We start from the raw sequence: 14,526 nt of genomic DNA, 5'->3' as shown, positions 1-14,526 counted from the left end.
TTTGCTTCTGAACAGATCCCAGGCCCCTCCTCTCCTTCCTTCTCCGGGCCCTACCTACCTGGGCCACGTCCCCGTCCCCTGGGCCTCCTCTGACTGCTTTAATTACTCTCAGCATCAACCCTGAGCCCCTGCTTTGGCCGGCCATGGAGGCCCACCTGTGCAGCCTCACCTGACTCTTCTAACACTCTGCTCCCGCCACACAGGCCATCTCGGGGACCCTTGGCCAGGAGATCCTTCCCCCAGCCCTTTATGGGACTGACTCCCTCCCTCCATTCACCTAATTCTGCTTCAATAATGCCACCTTGCCCTAGATGCCTTCCCCGACCTCCGAGCTAGAAGAGTGCCCTCTGCCCACCTGCACACTGGTTGACTTCCTTTGTGGCCCCTTTCCCACTCCTGGTGGTGGTACACCCAGCTTATTTCTCGTGTTCACCCCCTGGAATGTATCATGAGGACATTTTCTTGTTTTCCCATTGCTCGGTCTGTAGAAGGCTCGGACACAACATGGAGTGAATGAAGGGGCAAAGGAAGGAGAGCCAGGCACATCATCCTATCTTGTTTTCAGGATATTTACAAAAACTCTCTTCTTCCCAGTCTTCCTGTGGATCCCTCCTTCTGGTCAACCGAGCAGACCTGAAATTCAAAGTCACCTCCTCAGAGAGCTCTTACCCAATAACAGTGAAAAATAGCCCCCTGGTGCCCCCTGAGCACCTCCTCTTGCTGTAATACTCTCTTCGTCAAGCATCACTCTCTGATTTTTCCTGTTCTTTGTTGTCTTTTTCTTCCTGCCAGAAAACCAAGCCCTACAAGAGCAGAGGCCATGCTCCTGCTATGTCCTAAGTCTCTAGAACAGTGTCCATCACAAAAGGATGCTTGGTAACTGTTGACAAAATCATGCTGAATGAATAAGACAAACAGAAAGGGAGGCCTTAGAAGAAACACAGATAACAAAAAAACTCCCATAATAAGTGACAACGGAAAAATACTCTTCTAGCAGCATTTTTACTGTCTTCTCTTGGCATCATGGGAAGTTGCTTCCCGTGTCATTTATACACATGCTCTGCCTATCAAGTCAACTGACTGCAAACTTCCTTAATAATGCTCTGAACTGTATAATTATTGGTTTATCTGGAATTCACTGCAAAAATATTGATCTTAATAAATCTGACATAAGAAATCAATTTTAAAAATTAACTGAGAAGGTAATAAGACTGACATTAAAATAAAGTAAGATAAATGCCCACTGGGATCCTCAGGAGAATTCAAGAAGACACCTTAGACATAACACAGGCGCAGAATGCTCTGAAAGAAACGACCAAGAAAAGGAAAGACCTTTCTGGAAATCACAAATGAATGCCGAAATGAAACATTCAGTAGAGGGGACGGAAGATGAGTCAAGAACATCCCTCAAATTTTCAGAAGAAGAAGAAGAATCGGAAAATGTGGGAGAAAAGATGGGCAACATGTATCATGACTACAAGGAGTTCCAGAAAAACAAACAAAATCAAACCCACAGGAGAAAAAGCAGAGGAGGAAGATATTATCAAAGAGAATACAAGGAATTTTCTGGGCCTAAACAGTTGGCCTACCCAGTGCAAAGCAGCAGGAATGAAAAAGGACCCTCACCACCCAGGTCTTGTGTTATGAAGACCAAGATTTCAGAAGACCAAGCATACAGGGAAGATTCTACAAGCTTCCAGAGAGGAGGGAAAAAAAAAAAAAACAAACAAACCCAGAGGTCACCCACAAAGCAGAGGAATCAAACCACATTAGAGGACAACAGAGTGGACTCTTCCATGTTCTGAAGGCAGACGATTTCCAAGTGGGACCCCGGGGAGGGCAAAATGAACATGCTTCCGGGAATGTCCAGTCTCTTCCGTGTGCCTGCATAAGCCCTGAGCTAGGAGTTTTCTTGATGATGTGCTTCAAATAAATAAGGGCCCAGGACTTCTGAGTATGAGCCAGAAACGGGGGATGGAGGTAAAAAGAAGGGAAGGGGTGCTCACTCCTTTGACCCCACCGGACAAGGATGACACTGAGTCCCTAGGCCAAATCACCGTGATGGGAACATATGACAAGACCACGAATGCGACCCAAAGATGAGTCTACACTGATAGAATTCAGCATGGATGGAGCAGCTGGGAGACATGGCACAGAAGTGAAGGAAATCATTTATTATGGCAGGCAGGCCATGGACACTGGCTCGGCTGATGGAGCAGATGTGCAGGCATATATTCTCCATGTAGAGAAATGGTAATGACTGGAAGAACTAGAATCAGACACAGGAAATGGAGACCCTTTTGGGAGCTGACCCTGGTGCTTTGCCTTAGAGTCTGTTCTGTATCACTTGCTTCTTTAACCAGGGGTGTGTATTACTTGGATAATGTTTCATATGCTTATTCTTGGGTCCTGCAATTGTGCTGGGTCATAGGCAGTGCTAATCAACTCTTACGATAATAAGCAAAATGTAGAAATCATCTAGAGGCACTTTAATGGAAGGCTGATTGGTTAAACATTATTCTATTCACGCTATCAAATTTGGTGCACGTGAAAAAGCCCACAAGACAACTCAAGGGGAAAAAGCTGCACAACATATGTACAATTGACTATCATGCACGTAAAAGCAGAAACACGACAAAAGGACTGTGTGTGTGTGCATGTGCTTGGGCACATATATAGGGAGAGGTTGGGAGGGAAACACTCAGCTACCAGTGGTCACTTGGAAAGGATAGGAAGGAGCCAAAGATCGCAGTGGCTTTATCTGAATCATGTGACGGTTCTGTGAGAATGTGTATAATTCTCTCTAAGTGTCTGATAAATTCAAGATGCCAAAAATAAGTTATTTTGGGTCTTGGTTCTCTTGAAATGACCAGGTAGGCAATTTTATTTTTATTTTTTTAAGATTTTATTTATTTATTTGACAGAGAGAGACACAGCGAGAGAGGGAACCCAAGCAGGGGGAGTGGGAGAGGGAGAAGCAGGCTCCCTGCTTAGCAGAGAGCCTGATGTGGGGCTCGATCCCAGGACACTGGGATCATGATCTGAGCCGAAGGCAGACGTTTAACAACTGAGCCACCCAGGCACTCCAGGTAGGCAATTTTATTTTATTTTATTTTTTATTTTATTTTATTTTAAAGATTTTATTTATTTGACACAGAGAGAGAGACACAGCGAGAGAGGGAACACAAGCAGGGGGAGTGGGAGAGGGAGAAGCAGGCTCCCTGCTTAGCAGAGAGCCTGATGTGGGGCTCGATCCCAGGACACTGGGATCATGATCTGAGCCGAAGGCAGACGTTTAACAACTGAGCCACCCAGGCACTCCAGGTAGGCAATTTTATTTTATTTTATTTTTTATTTTATTTTATTTTAAAGATTTTATTTATTTGACACAGAGAGAGAGACACAGCGAGAGAGGGAACACAAGCAGGGGGAGTGAGAGAGGGAAAGCAGGCTTCCCGCGGAGCAGGGAGCCTGATGTGGGGCTCGATCCCAGGACCCTGGGATCATGACCTGAGCTGAAGGCAGACGCTTAACGACTGAGCCACTCAGGCGCCCAGGTAGGCAATTTTAAACCAACGCCTGGAGATGCCCGGCCACTGGATGCTGGGTTGTGGGGGGGGGAGGGTAGATGGGATCAAAGCTGCTAAGGATGACCCTAGAAAGAATGAGCAAAATGAAGTATAATCCTAAAAAGTTGTTTACAGTTGAAAATATCATTTCTAACTAATGTGTGATTTCTTCTCTAACATCAGGGTTATGGGCTCAGGATGCTTGAAATGCATGTTTCCGGGTTCTTTTTTTTTGTCTTTTTCTCTTTTCTTCAAGACAAATGTCAATAAGTAACAAGATGTCTAAGTGGAACCTGGACAAACTGAACCCAGGGGAGGCCAGGCTGGTGAAGGACTTCGAAGGAATATTGGAAGCCCCCTATTTTCATTCATCAGGGTTCCTGAAAATGTGTGTGAAATTCATTTACTAAAGTTTGGATTTATAGGTTATGCCTGAGGAGGGGTCCATACCCAGAGAACTAAAGAATTTCATAAAAATCCCTAAATATGGCTGCTTCAAGGTCTAACTCATGTGGACCAGGAAATTAGACAGGTAGAAGAAAATCCTCATCCTTCTGCCTCAGGACCTGGGGATGTCTATACAGACACCTTCCTGCTCACAGGTGTCTCTGTGGGGGCCTGGGTGCAGGGCTGGAAAGAAAAGCCCCTCTCTTGGCCACTGCATGCATGCCAGGTGGACACAGAGGCTATCAGGTGGGACTGCCCTGCCCGCCCCTCAGAAGGGGAGACAAGTAAGAGCCAATGTTGGGTAGGCGGAGGTGGGCTGTGGGTCAGGGCTGAGCTTCAGGCTCTTGCCCCCTAGAATGGATGCTCCCAAGAGGCCGCCCGAGGCAAGGTGGGGGGGGGTGGGGAGGCAGGATGTCAGCTCTTTCCCTGGGCCCAGGTGGCCATGGCCTAATGGCTCCACAGACCAAGGAGCAAAGAAAAGCTCAGTGATAACCAGGGAGAAGGCTGCTTGCTCTTGAAGGCAGTGGGTGGTTTATTCAGCCTGAGAAGGAATCCACAGGGAGGGAGGGCAAAGCATCTGCTTCTAGTTATTTCAAGAAAGGCGGGGTGGGGGTGGGGGTGGGGGTGGGTGGGTAAGGGATTCTTATCAGCCCAGGTGGGCGGAGCTAGATGCCAGGAAAGCAGGACTGGTCTTGCAGCATAAACTTCCTAACAGAGTCACCCAACCACAGGCTGGCTTTATTCGAGAGGCAGTCAGTTCCCCATTGCTAGAAGTAAGCAAGCACATTCTGGAGAAATAATCAGAAGATCTAAGGCTCCGATTAAGGGTGACGTTAAAAGCCCCATCGAAGCCAGAGCTTCTGCAGTTGGGCAGAGCTCTGTGGGCATGAAGTGCAGCTGTGCTAACTGCTCCCCTCATGGATGGATGCCCGCAGCCGTTTTCCCCACCCCCGAGGCCACCGCTTGGCCTCTCTTTGCTTCACCTCCCTAAATAAGGGATTCCTTATTGGATACTGGATATGGTCCCTGGAAGGCCCAGGGCTGCTTCTGAGGCCAGGCAAGGAGGGGGGTGGGGGGGGCGCCCTATGGACCACAGTCTCTTTCCAAGCAAAGCCCTGTCCACCCTCCTCGCTCCCATGGTGTGAACCCGGCCCAGCAGGCTCGAGCAGAACACGGGCTCCTGGAACAGGTTAGAAACATGGGCTGGCAGTTCCGCTCGGAGAGGCCCACATCAACGCGGCCCTGCCCCCTGTAGGATTTCCTACAGCGGTCCTCCAAGAAAGCGCACTCCCACCGGAGGGGCACTTCCTATTTCAGCCTATTTCCTAGTTCTATTTCTGGAAGGCAAGAAGAGCCCCTACTTGAGCAAAGCACTTGGCTCTTGGGAAGTTATTTTTAATACAGATTTGAAAAAGCCAAAAGAAAAAGAGAAGGACACCGAAAGTAGCTGTGTAAAAACCTGGGATTTGAAGACCTTCTGGAATGTTCCTTGTCCTCCTTTGGTCCATGCTGGTTCAGGGGAGGACAGTGCTCTGAGAGGCAGGCAGCTGAAGTCAGGGCTGCTCACAGAGCAGTGGGGGACCTGAGCCACCCCCCCCCCGGTGACCTACGTCTCCCTAAGCACCCCTCATCCTCCAGAAGAGTCTCGCCAAGAGTTCTCAGCCTGAGTTATTTAGAAGTTTGTTCACCTTTTCATTTTCCAGGGAGCCTCACCTCAGCTGGTAGGACAGGTTTTTCTACTCTGAGGAGTGTCAGACGCCAAAGAATGTGTCTCATGGTGTGTTTGTTCACACAGATTGCCCAGCAGTCCCGGCCCCCTATCTCACTGACCCTCATTCTATCAACTCATGCTCTCTGCTCATCCAAGCTTTCTAAATGTTCCTCTTGCACAGCAGGCCAGCTGACTGCTGACGGTGCCAATAAGGTTGCAACGTGCCTTCCTGGGACACAACTGTGCCGCACAAACACAGGACAGGCCCACCCAGACCCCCTGGCCCCACTCGGCAACTGGTGAAGTGGTTGCACCTTCGCGGGCTTTGGAAGGGCTAGCCATTCTAAGCACGCACAAGGTGAGTTATCCGAGCAAAACAGGTATGGGCGTGAGAAACACACCTGGTACGCATGGGTACGCAAACAAAATGCCATCACCCAAAAAGCCCAAGGTAAAACATGAGTTCTTCCCTGATTTTCATTAACGTTTGGATCTTTTTCTAAACTATGTTTGGAAGCCTAATAATAACTTTATCGTTTCCAAAGCATGTCGTCTTCCAAGCATTGTTAAAAAGAGAGAGCTTCTAAAAGTGAGAGAGAGAGCTGTTCCTACATTGGCTATAATTTGAGTCTTATCGGTTTGCTTCCTGGCAGTCAATTTTCCTTTGGTGGTGCTGGGCATTGGGTGTGTGCTAAGCTTCCCAGGGGTGAGGTGGGTGGATGCGGGTGGTGGAAGGGGAAGCAGGGCTCCCTGGGATCCCAGGAGGTCTGGGGAGAGGGTGAGCAGAACAAATCTGGCTCATCTGCTGGGGTCACAGCCCAGACGGTGGGTGCAAATATTCCTCCATTGGCTCCAGAAAGAAATGAGGAGATAAGAGGCCAGTTGGAGCAACGTTGGCCCTAAAAGTGAGCACTGAGGTGTGCCAGTTAGATCGTAATCACCAAACATCAGTATTTAAAGAGGCAACACTTTTAAAAATAAATTGCAGTGTTATTCTTCCGATTGCAAATGTAATGCAAAACAAAACAAAACAAAACAAAAAAGGAACACATGCTCAGTGTAGAAAACATAAACCCTACAGATGAGCAAAGAGCAGTGTAATCTCCATGTGACTGTGTTACCCTCTGAATGTGCCCTGCCCCCAGGCTGTGTTCTTGGTGTGTAGATTTGTATTTTGTGAAAATAAAATCCAAACACGGGATGTTTTTAAAATTGGGCCTGCAGAGCTTTGGGGTCAAGGTGAAGGCCAGCGGGTGGGACTCACCAACCCTACCTCTCACGACTGCCCATCAAAGCAACTCCACTGTTAACTGCTACATATGCTCCAGGTAGGAATTCATGCAGGCCGCTTAAACAAATAAATAACAATATATAAATATGACACATTATGTTTTTCAAAGGGTTGAAGCCCACTAACTCCCATCATGGCAGATGGAAGGACAGGCACCGGTCCTTCACCTCTGTCTGCATCCACAGCCCGGCCATGGCCACCCCGTGGATGGAGCGCTTCATTTGGGGGGCCCCCATGTGACTTGCTTTGGCCAAGGGCAACAGCACGCCATTCTGGGCCTCGGCCTTAAGAGACCTGGTGTGTTTCTGCTTTCTCCACTTGCACCTCTGCTGCTGGCGGGGGGAGAATGTCATTGACAGTCACGCTCATCACTCTAGCTAACACGCAGTCAGCAGTGGTTCCTTAACCTGGAGCCAGAGGTGACAGGTCTGTTCATTGTCCATTGGCCCAGGTCCCAAGGATCTGTAAGACTCAATGCGGATCCCTGGGCCCCTCAGAAAGCCATCATCTCGGCCTTGCAACTCTGTGGGTAGACCAGAACGTCAGCATGACCTGGGAGCCTATCAGAAACACAGAATCTCGGTGTCCCTGGACCTACACAGTGAGAATCTGCATTTCACCAAGATCCCCAGCGGACTTGAGTATATATTGCAATCTGAGAAGTTTTGTTCTAAGGGACCCAAACATTTTAGACCAGTTGATTCTCAGCCCCAGCTGCACGTTAGAATCATGGGAAGGGGGTGGAAAAGTTTTTAAAAATGCCCATGCCTGCCCTTCCCCCAAAACGCTGCTCCAATGAGCCTAGGGGGTGCCTGGCATTGGTAGTATAGACACCCCCAATGTTTCTGGGGGCCAGGGTAGAGACCTACTCATTTAGATCACCAACTCTTGACGAGGAGGGGGACAGGGCAGATCCTCTGGGGCTTTTTCAGCTGACACAGGCACCCACCCAGTAAGCCCCAACATCACCATCCTACCCTCATTCCTCAGGATTGCTAAGAGGAGAGACAGGGGGAATAACGGAGCTGGAAAGGACTGGAAAGTAGAGGCACTACTCAAAAGCCGGATAACGTGTTCTACCACAGGTCACCTTCATCTCAGGCTAATAAGGCAAGGCCTTTCTAATGAGTAACAGAAAAAAGACATATGTCTGTTAAGAGAGAAATAACTTTTCAAAAGATGCAAGTCGAACGTTCTGAGAACATTTAGTGCTGGGCAACGTCGAGAAACAAACTCTTTTCCCATTTCATAATTTGATTTATGTGCAAAGCAATCTTCCAGAAACATCACCCTAATTAGCTTTGGGGCATTTTCAACGGAGGGAGACACGCAAGTTACTGAACAAAGTGTCTGCTGAGCCAGGTGCAATGCTGCATCGCTAACTTCATGGAGGGTACAAACACCCTGGCCCTCTCAAACACAACATACGGGCCCTCTCAAACCCCACACGATGGCCTAGACGCTATGGGCGAGAATTCTAGAGTGAAGACACGGTTCAAATGGCACTTCTGCCATTTACAAATTGCTGACCTTCACCGAGTTTCTACGCATCTTTTACTCTCAAGTTCCTCAGCGATAAAGTGGGGATAAATGACCATTTTCTAGGTCGTTGTGAGGATTAAATGAGATGATTTCCTAAAGCACTGAATCCAGTGCCTGGTATGCACTCAGGGCTTAACAAATATTTATCGTTAACAACTGTCAATGCCATCTTAACTTGTGTTAAAAGTGGTACAACTCTAGCGGAAATCTGGCAATACATAGAAAGAGGCTTAAAAGTGTTCAAACCTAATAATCCCACTTCTATAAATATATTTTATGGAAACAGTCTCAAAACCATGCATAAAAAGATGGGAATGGGATGTTTTTGGTAAGAGTCAGCAACTAGAAGCAACCTGAACATTCCCACACATCCAACAGGGGAGTGAGGACGAGGTCGATCACTTTACAAGTGTTCCCACCTAAGATGATCATACAAGCTACGTGACTGGCAAAGTTTAGGCCAATGGGACTCCTGGCGATTTCTTTTCCCCTACTTCTCTCTCTTTTTCTTTTTCCTTTTTTCACTTTTTCTTTAACAGACATGGTATTGTTTTTATCATGTGAAAACAAAACCGGGCACCTGGGTGGCTCAGCTGGTTAAGCGACTGCCTTCAGCTCAGGTCACGGTCCTGGAGTCCTGGGATCGGGTCCCGCATCGGGCTCCCTGCTCAGCGGGGGGGGTCTGCTTCTCCCTCTGCCCCTCCCCCCCATGCTCTCTCTATCTCATTCTCTCTCTCAAATAAATAAATAAAATCTTAAAAAAAACAAGAACAAAACCAAATCCCCATTAAAAAACCTTTTTAACCAACATGAAGTAATGCCCTGATTCTTAAGATCTTTGCCTTCATAATAAATTTTGTCCCCCAGCCCCTTGATGTTTAGAATTTAAGTGAGAATCCCAAGTTATACTTTATAATGAGACTTTCACCAAGTAATTGGCATTTTTAACCTTCCGTCAAAAACCCTTTGTTCTGGACCCCCCACAGGACGCAAACAGCAGGTGATGCCCCGCGTGCCAGGCTGGCCCCGCTCTTACCGTTACGGGTCTCCATGGCACGTTCTGGACACACAGCTGAGCCCTCTGGCCCCACACACCAGTACATGCTGGGCAGTCGCCGAGACATGCCAGCCATCAACTCTTGGGTGACTGCTCTCCAAGTCAGTCCTGGCCAGGGTCACCGCCACCACTGCTGTTCGGAGGATGGACTAAGGGGCAGACACACAGTCATGGCCGAGCAGGAAGCTGTCTCATTCTGCTGGTGAAAAACATCATAAAATCAGAAAGTGTTTTCTTAATTGCCAAGTCCCTTCCTGTACCCTTGCATACATTTACTATTTATATATTGCACCTTGGTATTCTTCTCCTTGGCAACATTCCTCCTCACATTGCATCTGTCTAGCCACGCCCAGTCTGATGGGGGCCGTGAAAGGACAGAGCTCCCCCCACCTCACCTTGCACCCCATGGCTCATGTCTACTTAAAAAACAGTCTCGAGGGGCGCCTGGGTAGCTCAGTCAGTTAAGCCTCCGACTCTTAACTCTGGTTCAGGTCATGACCCCAGGGTTGTGAGATCGAGCCCCACACTGGGCTCCGCAGTGGGTATGGAGCCTGCTTAAAATTCTCTTTTCCTCTCCCTCTGCCCCTCATCCTTGTGCATGCTCCCCCCACCAACAAAAACAAAAAACCAGTCTCGAAGCAACCCCAACAATTGCAGACACCCACTGGTAAAGGGTTCATTATTCAATCGATACATAAAATTTGTCAGTTGCCCAGCGACACCAATACAACTAAATGGGGTTTCTGCTTTCAGAGGCTCACACTCAAAGCTAGGGTGGGGCTCACACCTAATAGCTGATCACAATACAAGGCCTTCCCTTTGTCCAGGACAAAGTCTTCCAGAAACCCAGAGGCAAGACTGTAATCGCAAAGAAGCAAGCAGGCAACCATCCCGAAGAGAAGGGGTCTGGAAGGCGTTGGTACTGGTTATGAAGACAAGTCCGTCTGAGCCCTGGGGGATGACAGGAAGGAGCCTCACACATTCTGCCTGCCTGGGTACATCTGGCCATGGCTCAAGGCATTTCTGATTGTCACAACTTGGGGTTTGGGGTGCTACAGGTATCTAGTGGGCAGAGGTCAGGTTCATTACTGAACATCCTGTAATACACAGAGCAGCCACCCACAACAGAGAATTATCTGGCCCGAACAGTTCCAATTATCTGGAGAAACTCTGAGTTTGATTAAGATTTATCTCCCCAAACAAACAAGGCTGTGATAACTGCTGAACCAGGGTGTTGCTCTCTTATGCCAGGCTCCCAATGAGCCTGCGGCAGGGGGTCCCCAACACAGGTGCCCCCCAACACAGGTGCCCATCCTGCTATGATGATTAAATTTCCAGAACTGCCTTGAGGACAAGACCCAGGTCCAGCTCAGGCCTGGCACGGGATCACAATGGGAGGGGGTTACAATGTGAAATGCGTCTGTTTCTATTAGTGTTTACGGAGGGTCTGTACTATACTAAGTACAGGGTCATTAGCAACTATCCTCTGAGACAGATAACTGAAATGGAGAGTGATACACTGTAGTAAAAAAAAAAAAAAATCAAGGTCATGTAAATCATGCCCAAGACAATAAGGAAAGGAAAAAAGCACAATCTGGCCATCAAAGGCTTGGCCTGTCTCTGTCACATGTCAGCAGAGTGTGACTTCAAGCCGAAACTTACGTGTGTCTCAGTTTTCCCATCTGTTAAAAATAGACATGCACCCTCTCACCCAGGCGACCTCGCAGGGCTGCTGTGTGATTTGAAATAAGGTAAAATTTCCAGTCACTTTCTATAATAGGGCCAGAGGTGGTTCTCACCTACAGTACCAGCGGGAGGCCTGGGAGACTGTCTGATTAACAAGCTCAGAGTATCAATGCTGGAGGGCAGACACACTGTCTCCCCACTGAGCAGGTTCTAGAAGGTGCCCTGAACAGTGTGGGCGCTGAGCAAGTTACAGAATAAGGCTGGGAGAGCACTGGAACTTTCTCATCTTAGATCCTGGAAATCAGGCCCAGGTAGGCTGTACTCCCACAGGCAGGGGAAGGTCAAGGAGCTAGGAAACCCCTCCCCCAGAGGCCATGTCCATTACGATCCCCCACCTTTCTGAACTAAAGAGTGAGAGGTTTCAGCAAACCATACATAGGAAAACCTGTGTTTGGAGTATGGGAGCCTGAACAATCCAAGGAGGAATGATCAATCTGGACAAAATTTAGGAGACCATCAAAGCTCTCTAAATTGTAAAATCTGATTAGGAAAACCAACTTGAAACAAGAACATGGAAAAGCAGCAAAACCATCTCTGTTTTAAACTAAAGGCTCCAAATCCTACAGTAACATTCAGAAACCAAGGAGCACAGTGGCCATCTGCTTTCAAACACCTCCTAAAATCAGCTACCACATCTACCTAACAACACCTTAAAAAAATCCAAATGCTAGTAGATGTTTCTTCTGAAAACAGAAGTGTCTTACCATAGAATGCTTTTAAGTTAAAAAAAAAAATCTTTAAAATATTTTAGGCCAACGCTTGCCCAGCACTTTTGTTCCCCTTTTCATTTTCAGTTTCCTTTTGAAAATCTCTTTACCGATGGAGGCTTTTACGACTGGTGCAGTTTTTCAATTGTAATTTGTATGTTGGCTGAGACTCTAAGGTTTTAAAATGAGGTGACTCAACTTTTGCTTAATCTTTGCCCTCCAACGGATCTTTGCTTCCTCACTCTTCTTTTGGGTCCAGACCGATGCAACAAATCCTGGTTGCAAGTTACACGTCTTGTTTTCATTACGGTGTATACATCCTTAAGAAGGCTTCAAGAGGTTTTCTGTTGTGATTATTTTAATACCTTTTAAAACCTCACCCATTTTTCGTTTGCCAACTCTGTATATTTGCATTAATGAATAAACCTGAATACTTAATGAAAAATAAAAAAAAGGGGAACCTGACATTCACTCGGCACCGCTTCTATGAGGACTGAACTCCACAAGTTCATGAAACTTACAGCTGGTGGGGAAGGCACAGTTAAGTAAGTGCTTGCTACAAAGTTTCTGACAGAGGAGAAATATAGGAGACCCAGGACCTACTCACCTCTCTTTTCAAGAGGCTGGGAAAGGATTGCCAGTACCAAAGGGCTAGAAGACCCTTGCAAATGAAGCATGTTAGCAATGCTCATCTTATCCAGTAATTTTTTGAATGAAAAGCATGGTAGAGATGGTTGGTCCACAGTTCTCCATATCCCTTTGGCACTACTAGCCTCCCCTGATCAGTTACTGGCTTGTCTACAAAATGTGTTTAATGTATTCATAGACATCAAAATATCGAGGAGCTGCAGACAAGAGAAATGTGTAGGTCTCAGTCCCAGATGAACACCCAAAGGTTTGGGAACAGAAGCCCTTCGCGAGTTTGAAACCAGAAACAAGTTACGACTGTCCATTAGCCATTCTATCCCTGTGCCAGTGTGTACTAGGCACCTCTTAGTTCTGGGAGTGAAGATGCAGCGGTGAGCAATGCTGGTGCCTAGGAACGGTCTCTGGACCCTGGAGCTCCAGTAGAGACTGCCAGGCAATTAAAGGAGAGAGCAAACCAATGAAGAAGGACCATAATACCATTGGAGACTCCAGAAGGACCGTGAGCGAGGGATGTGAGAAAGAGGCTGGGCTTAGTGGGGGGGTGTCAGGCCATGTGAAGAATCAGGGGTCAACACTGCAGAGACCACATGCTGGAGAGCAAGATGGGCCAGGGTGGCCGGTGGGGGGGTGGTGGCAGGAGCACTGGCCAGCTGGTTGATGATGCCAGACCCCATATCAACCGAGGGAAAGGAGGTGTCCTGGATTTCATGCCAATCACAAGGAGAAATTATTGCAGAGTTCTAAGCAGAGGACTGACACATTCTGATTCACCTATTAAAAAAAAAATCACTCTGGCTGTCAAATAAAGAACTGGAGAGTGGAGAGGGAAGGACTGTAATCATACCGGAAATGGATGCTGGTACCCTGGACTACGATGGAGACTGCGAGAAAGAAGGGCTGGACCCACACAGGTAAGCCCAACAGAACTTGCCAACAGATTGAGTTCAAGGAATGGGGGTATGGGATAGAGGAAAATTCCCAGCAACTGAGCTGACTATGGGCCTATTCCCTGAGATGTGGAAGCTTGGGGGAAGGAATGTTCGGCTGACCCCAAAACCTCCTTTAGGGACAAGTCAGGTGTGAGGTTTGTATGTTTTTAACTTAATTTTTTTATTCTTCAGGGACAGAAGCAAAAATAAGTCAAATGACAAGAGGCATTTAATGTTAATGTATTCCAAACCCATGCCCATTCTAGTTGTCCCTTTAATGTCTGGGTACTTTGTCACAATGCCGAGTGGCTTGCAAACTATAAAAAGAGGGTATTCAGTGAGAGCCTCCCTAAAAACTTAACCGCACGCTCCTGTTTTCTCTACCTCTCTGACCCCTGCTGATGTGTTTGGGGAAAAAACTTCCTGGCCTCCAAGTGTGCGGGGACAGGCTGGGCTGGCCAGAGGTCCCCAAATTCTCCCCCACCATCTCCCTCTGGCCTCCAGCCTTCCCAGGCTCCCCTCCTTGCCCCGTCCCGTACCTCACTCATCTCTGCACCCCTGCCAGGCAAGGTGGCAGAGATGGCGGGTTTTACCGGGACCTGGCCAGAGCCGCGTCCGGTGGGCAGAAGCCCGGCCCGGGCTTTGCGGGGGGGTGGGGGGGGGTCAGGCGTGCTTGGCACCCCGCCGGAGCAGCCCCCCCCACCCCCGCGTTGGCCAGAGATCCCGGGCAGTGCCTCCCCCGGCACACACGCACTCACACTCACCCGCACACTGGCGCGCTCACACTCGGCCCGCGCCGGGCTGAAGGAAACCTGTAGACGCCCTGGCATATCTTCCCGACTTTTGTTTTTTGCCCCTGCTCCCCCGGTCCCGGTCCCG

The 14,526-nt window shown here is 48.2% G+C and overlaps 1 protein-coding gene across 2 annotated transcripts in view; it reads right to left on the bottom strand.

Moving 5' to 3' along the window:
* Positions 1 to 14,526, bottom strand: part of LRRK1 (leucine rich repeat kinase 1) — a 119,520-nt gene extending 104,994 nt beyond the window's left edge. For both annotated transcript variants that reach the window (XM_088024966.1, XM_088024967.1), the window contains exons 1-2: positions 14,412 to 14,526; positions 9,597 to 9,813 (exon numbers count right to left, since the gene is read on the bottom strand). In XM_088024966.1, the coding sequence (XP_087881092.1) occupies positions 9,597 to 9,693 (97 nt within the window). In that variant the 5' untranslated portion in view covers positions 9,694 to 9,813; positions 14,412 to 14,526. The remainder of the gene's footprint in view (positions 1 to 9,596; positions 9,814 to 14,411) is intronic.

Source organism: Eumetopias jubatus, unplaced genomic scaffold (genome assembly GCF_037043125.1).
Source record: "Eumetopias jubatus isolate StellerSeaLion01/CBP00866 unplaced genomic scaffold, mEumJub1_p1.0 scaffold_7, whole genome shotgun sequence".
Taxonomy (NCBI): Eukaryota; Metazoa; Chordata; class Mammalia; order Carnivora; family Otariidae; genus Eumetopias; species Eumetopias jubatus.
This window is presented reverse-complemented; position numbering and strand designations above follow the sequence as displayed.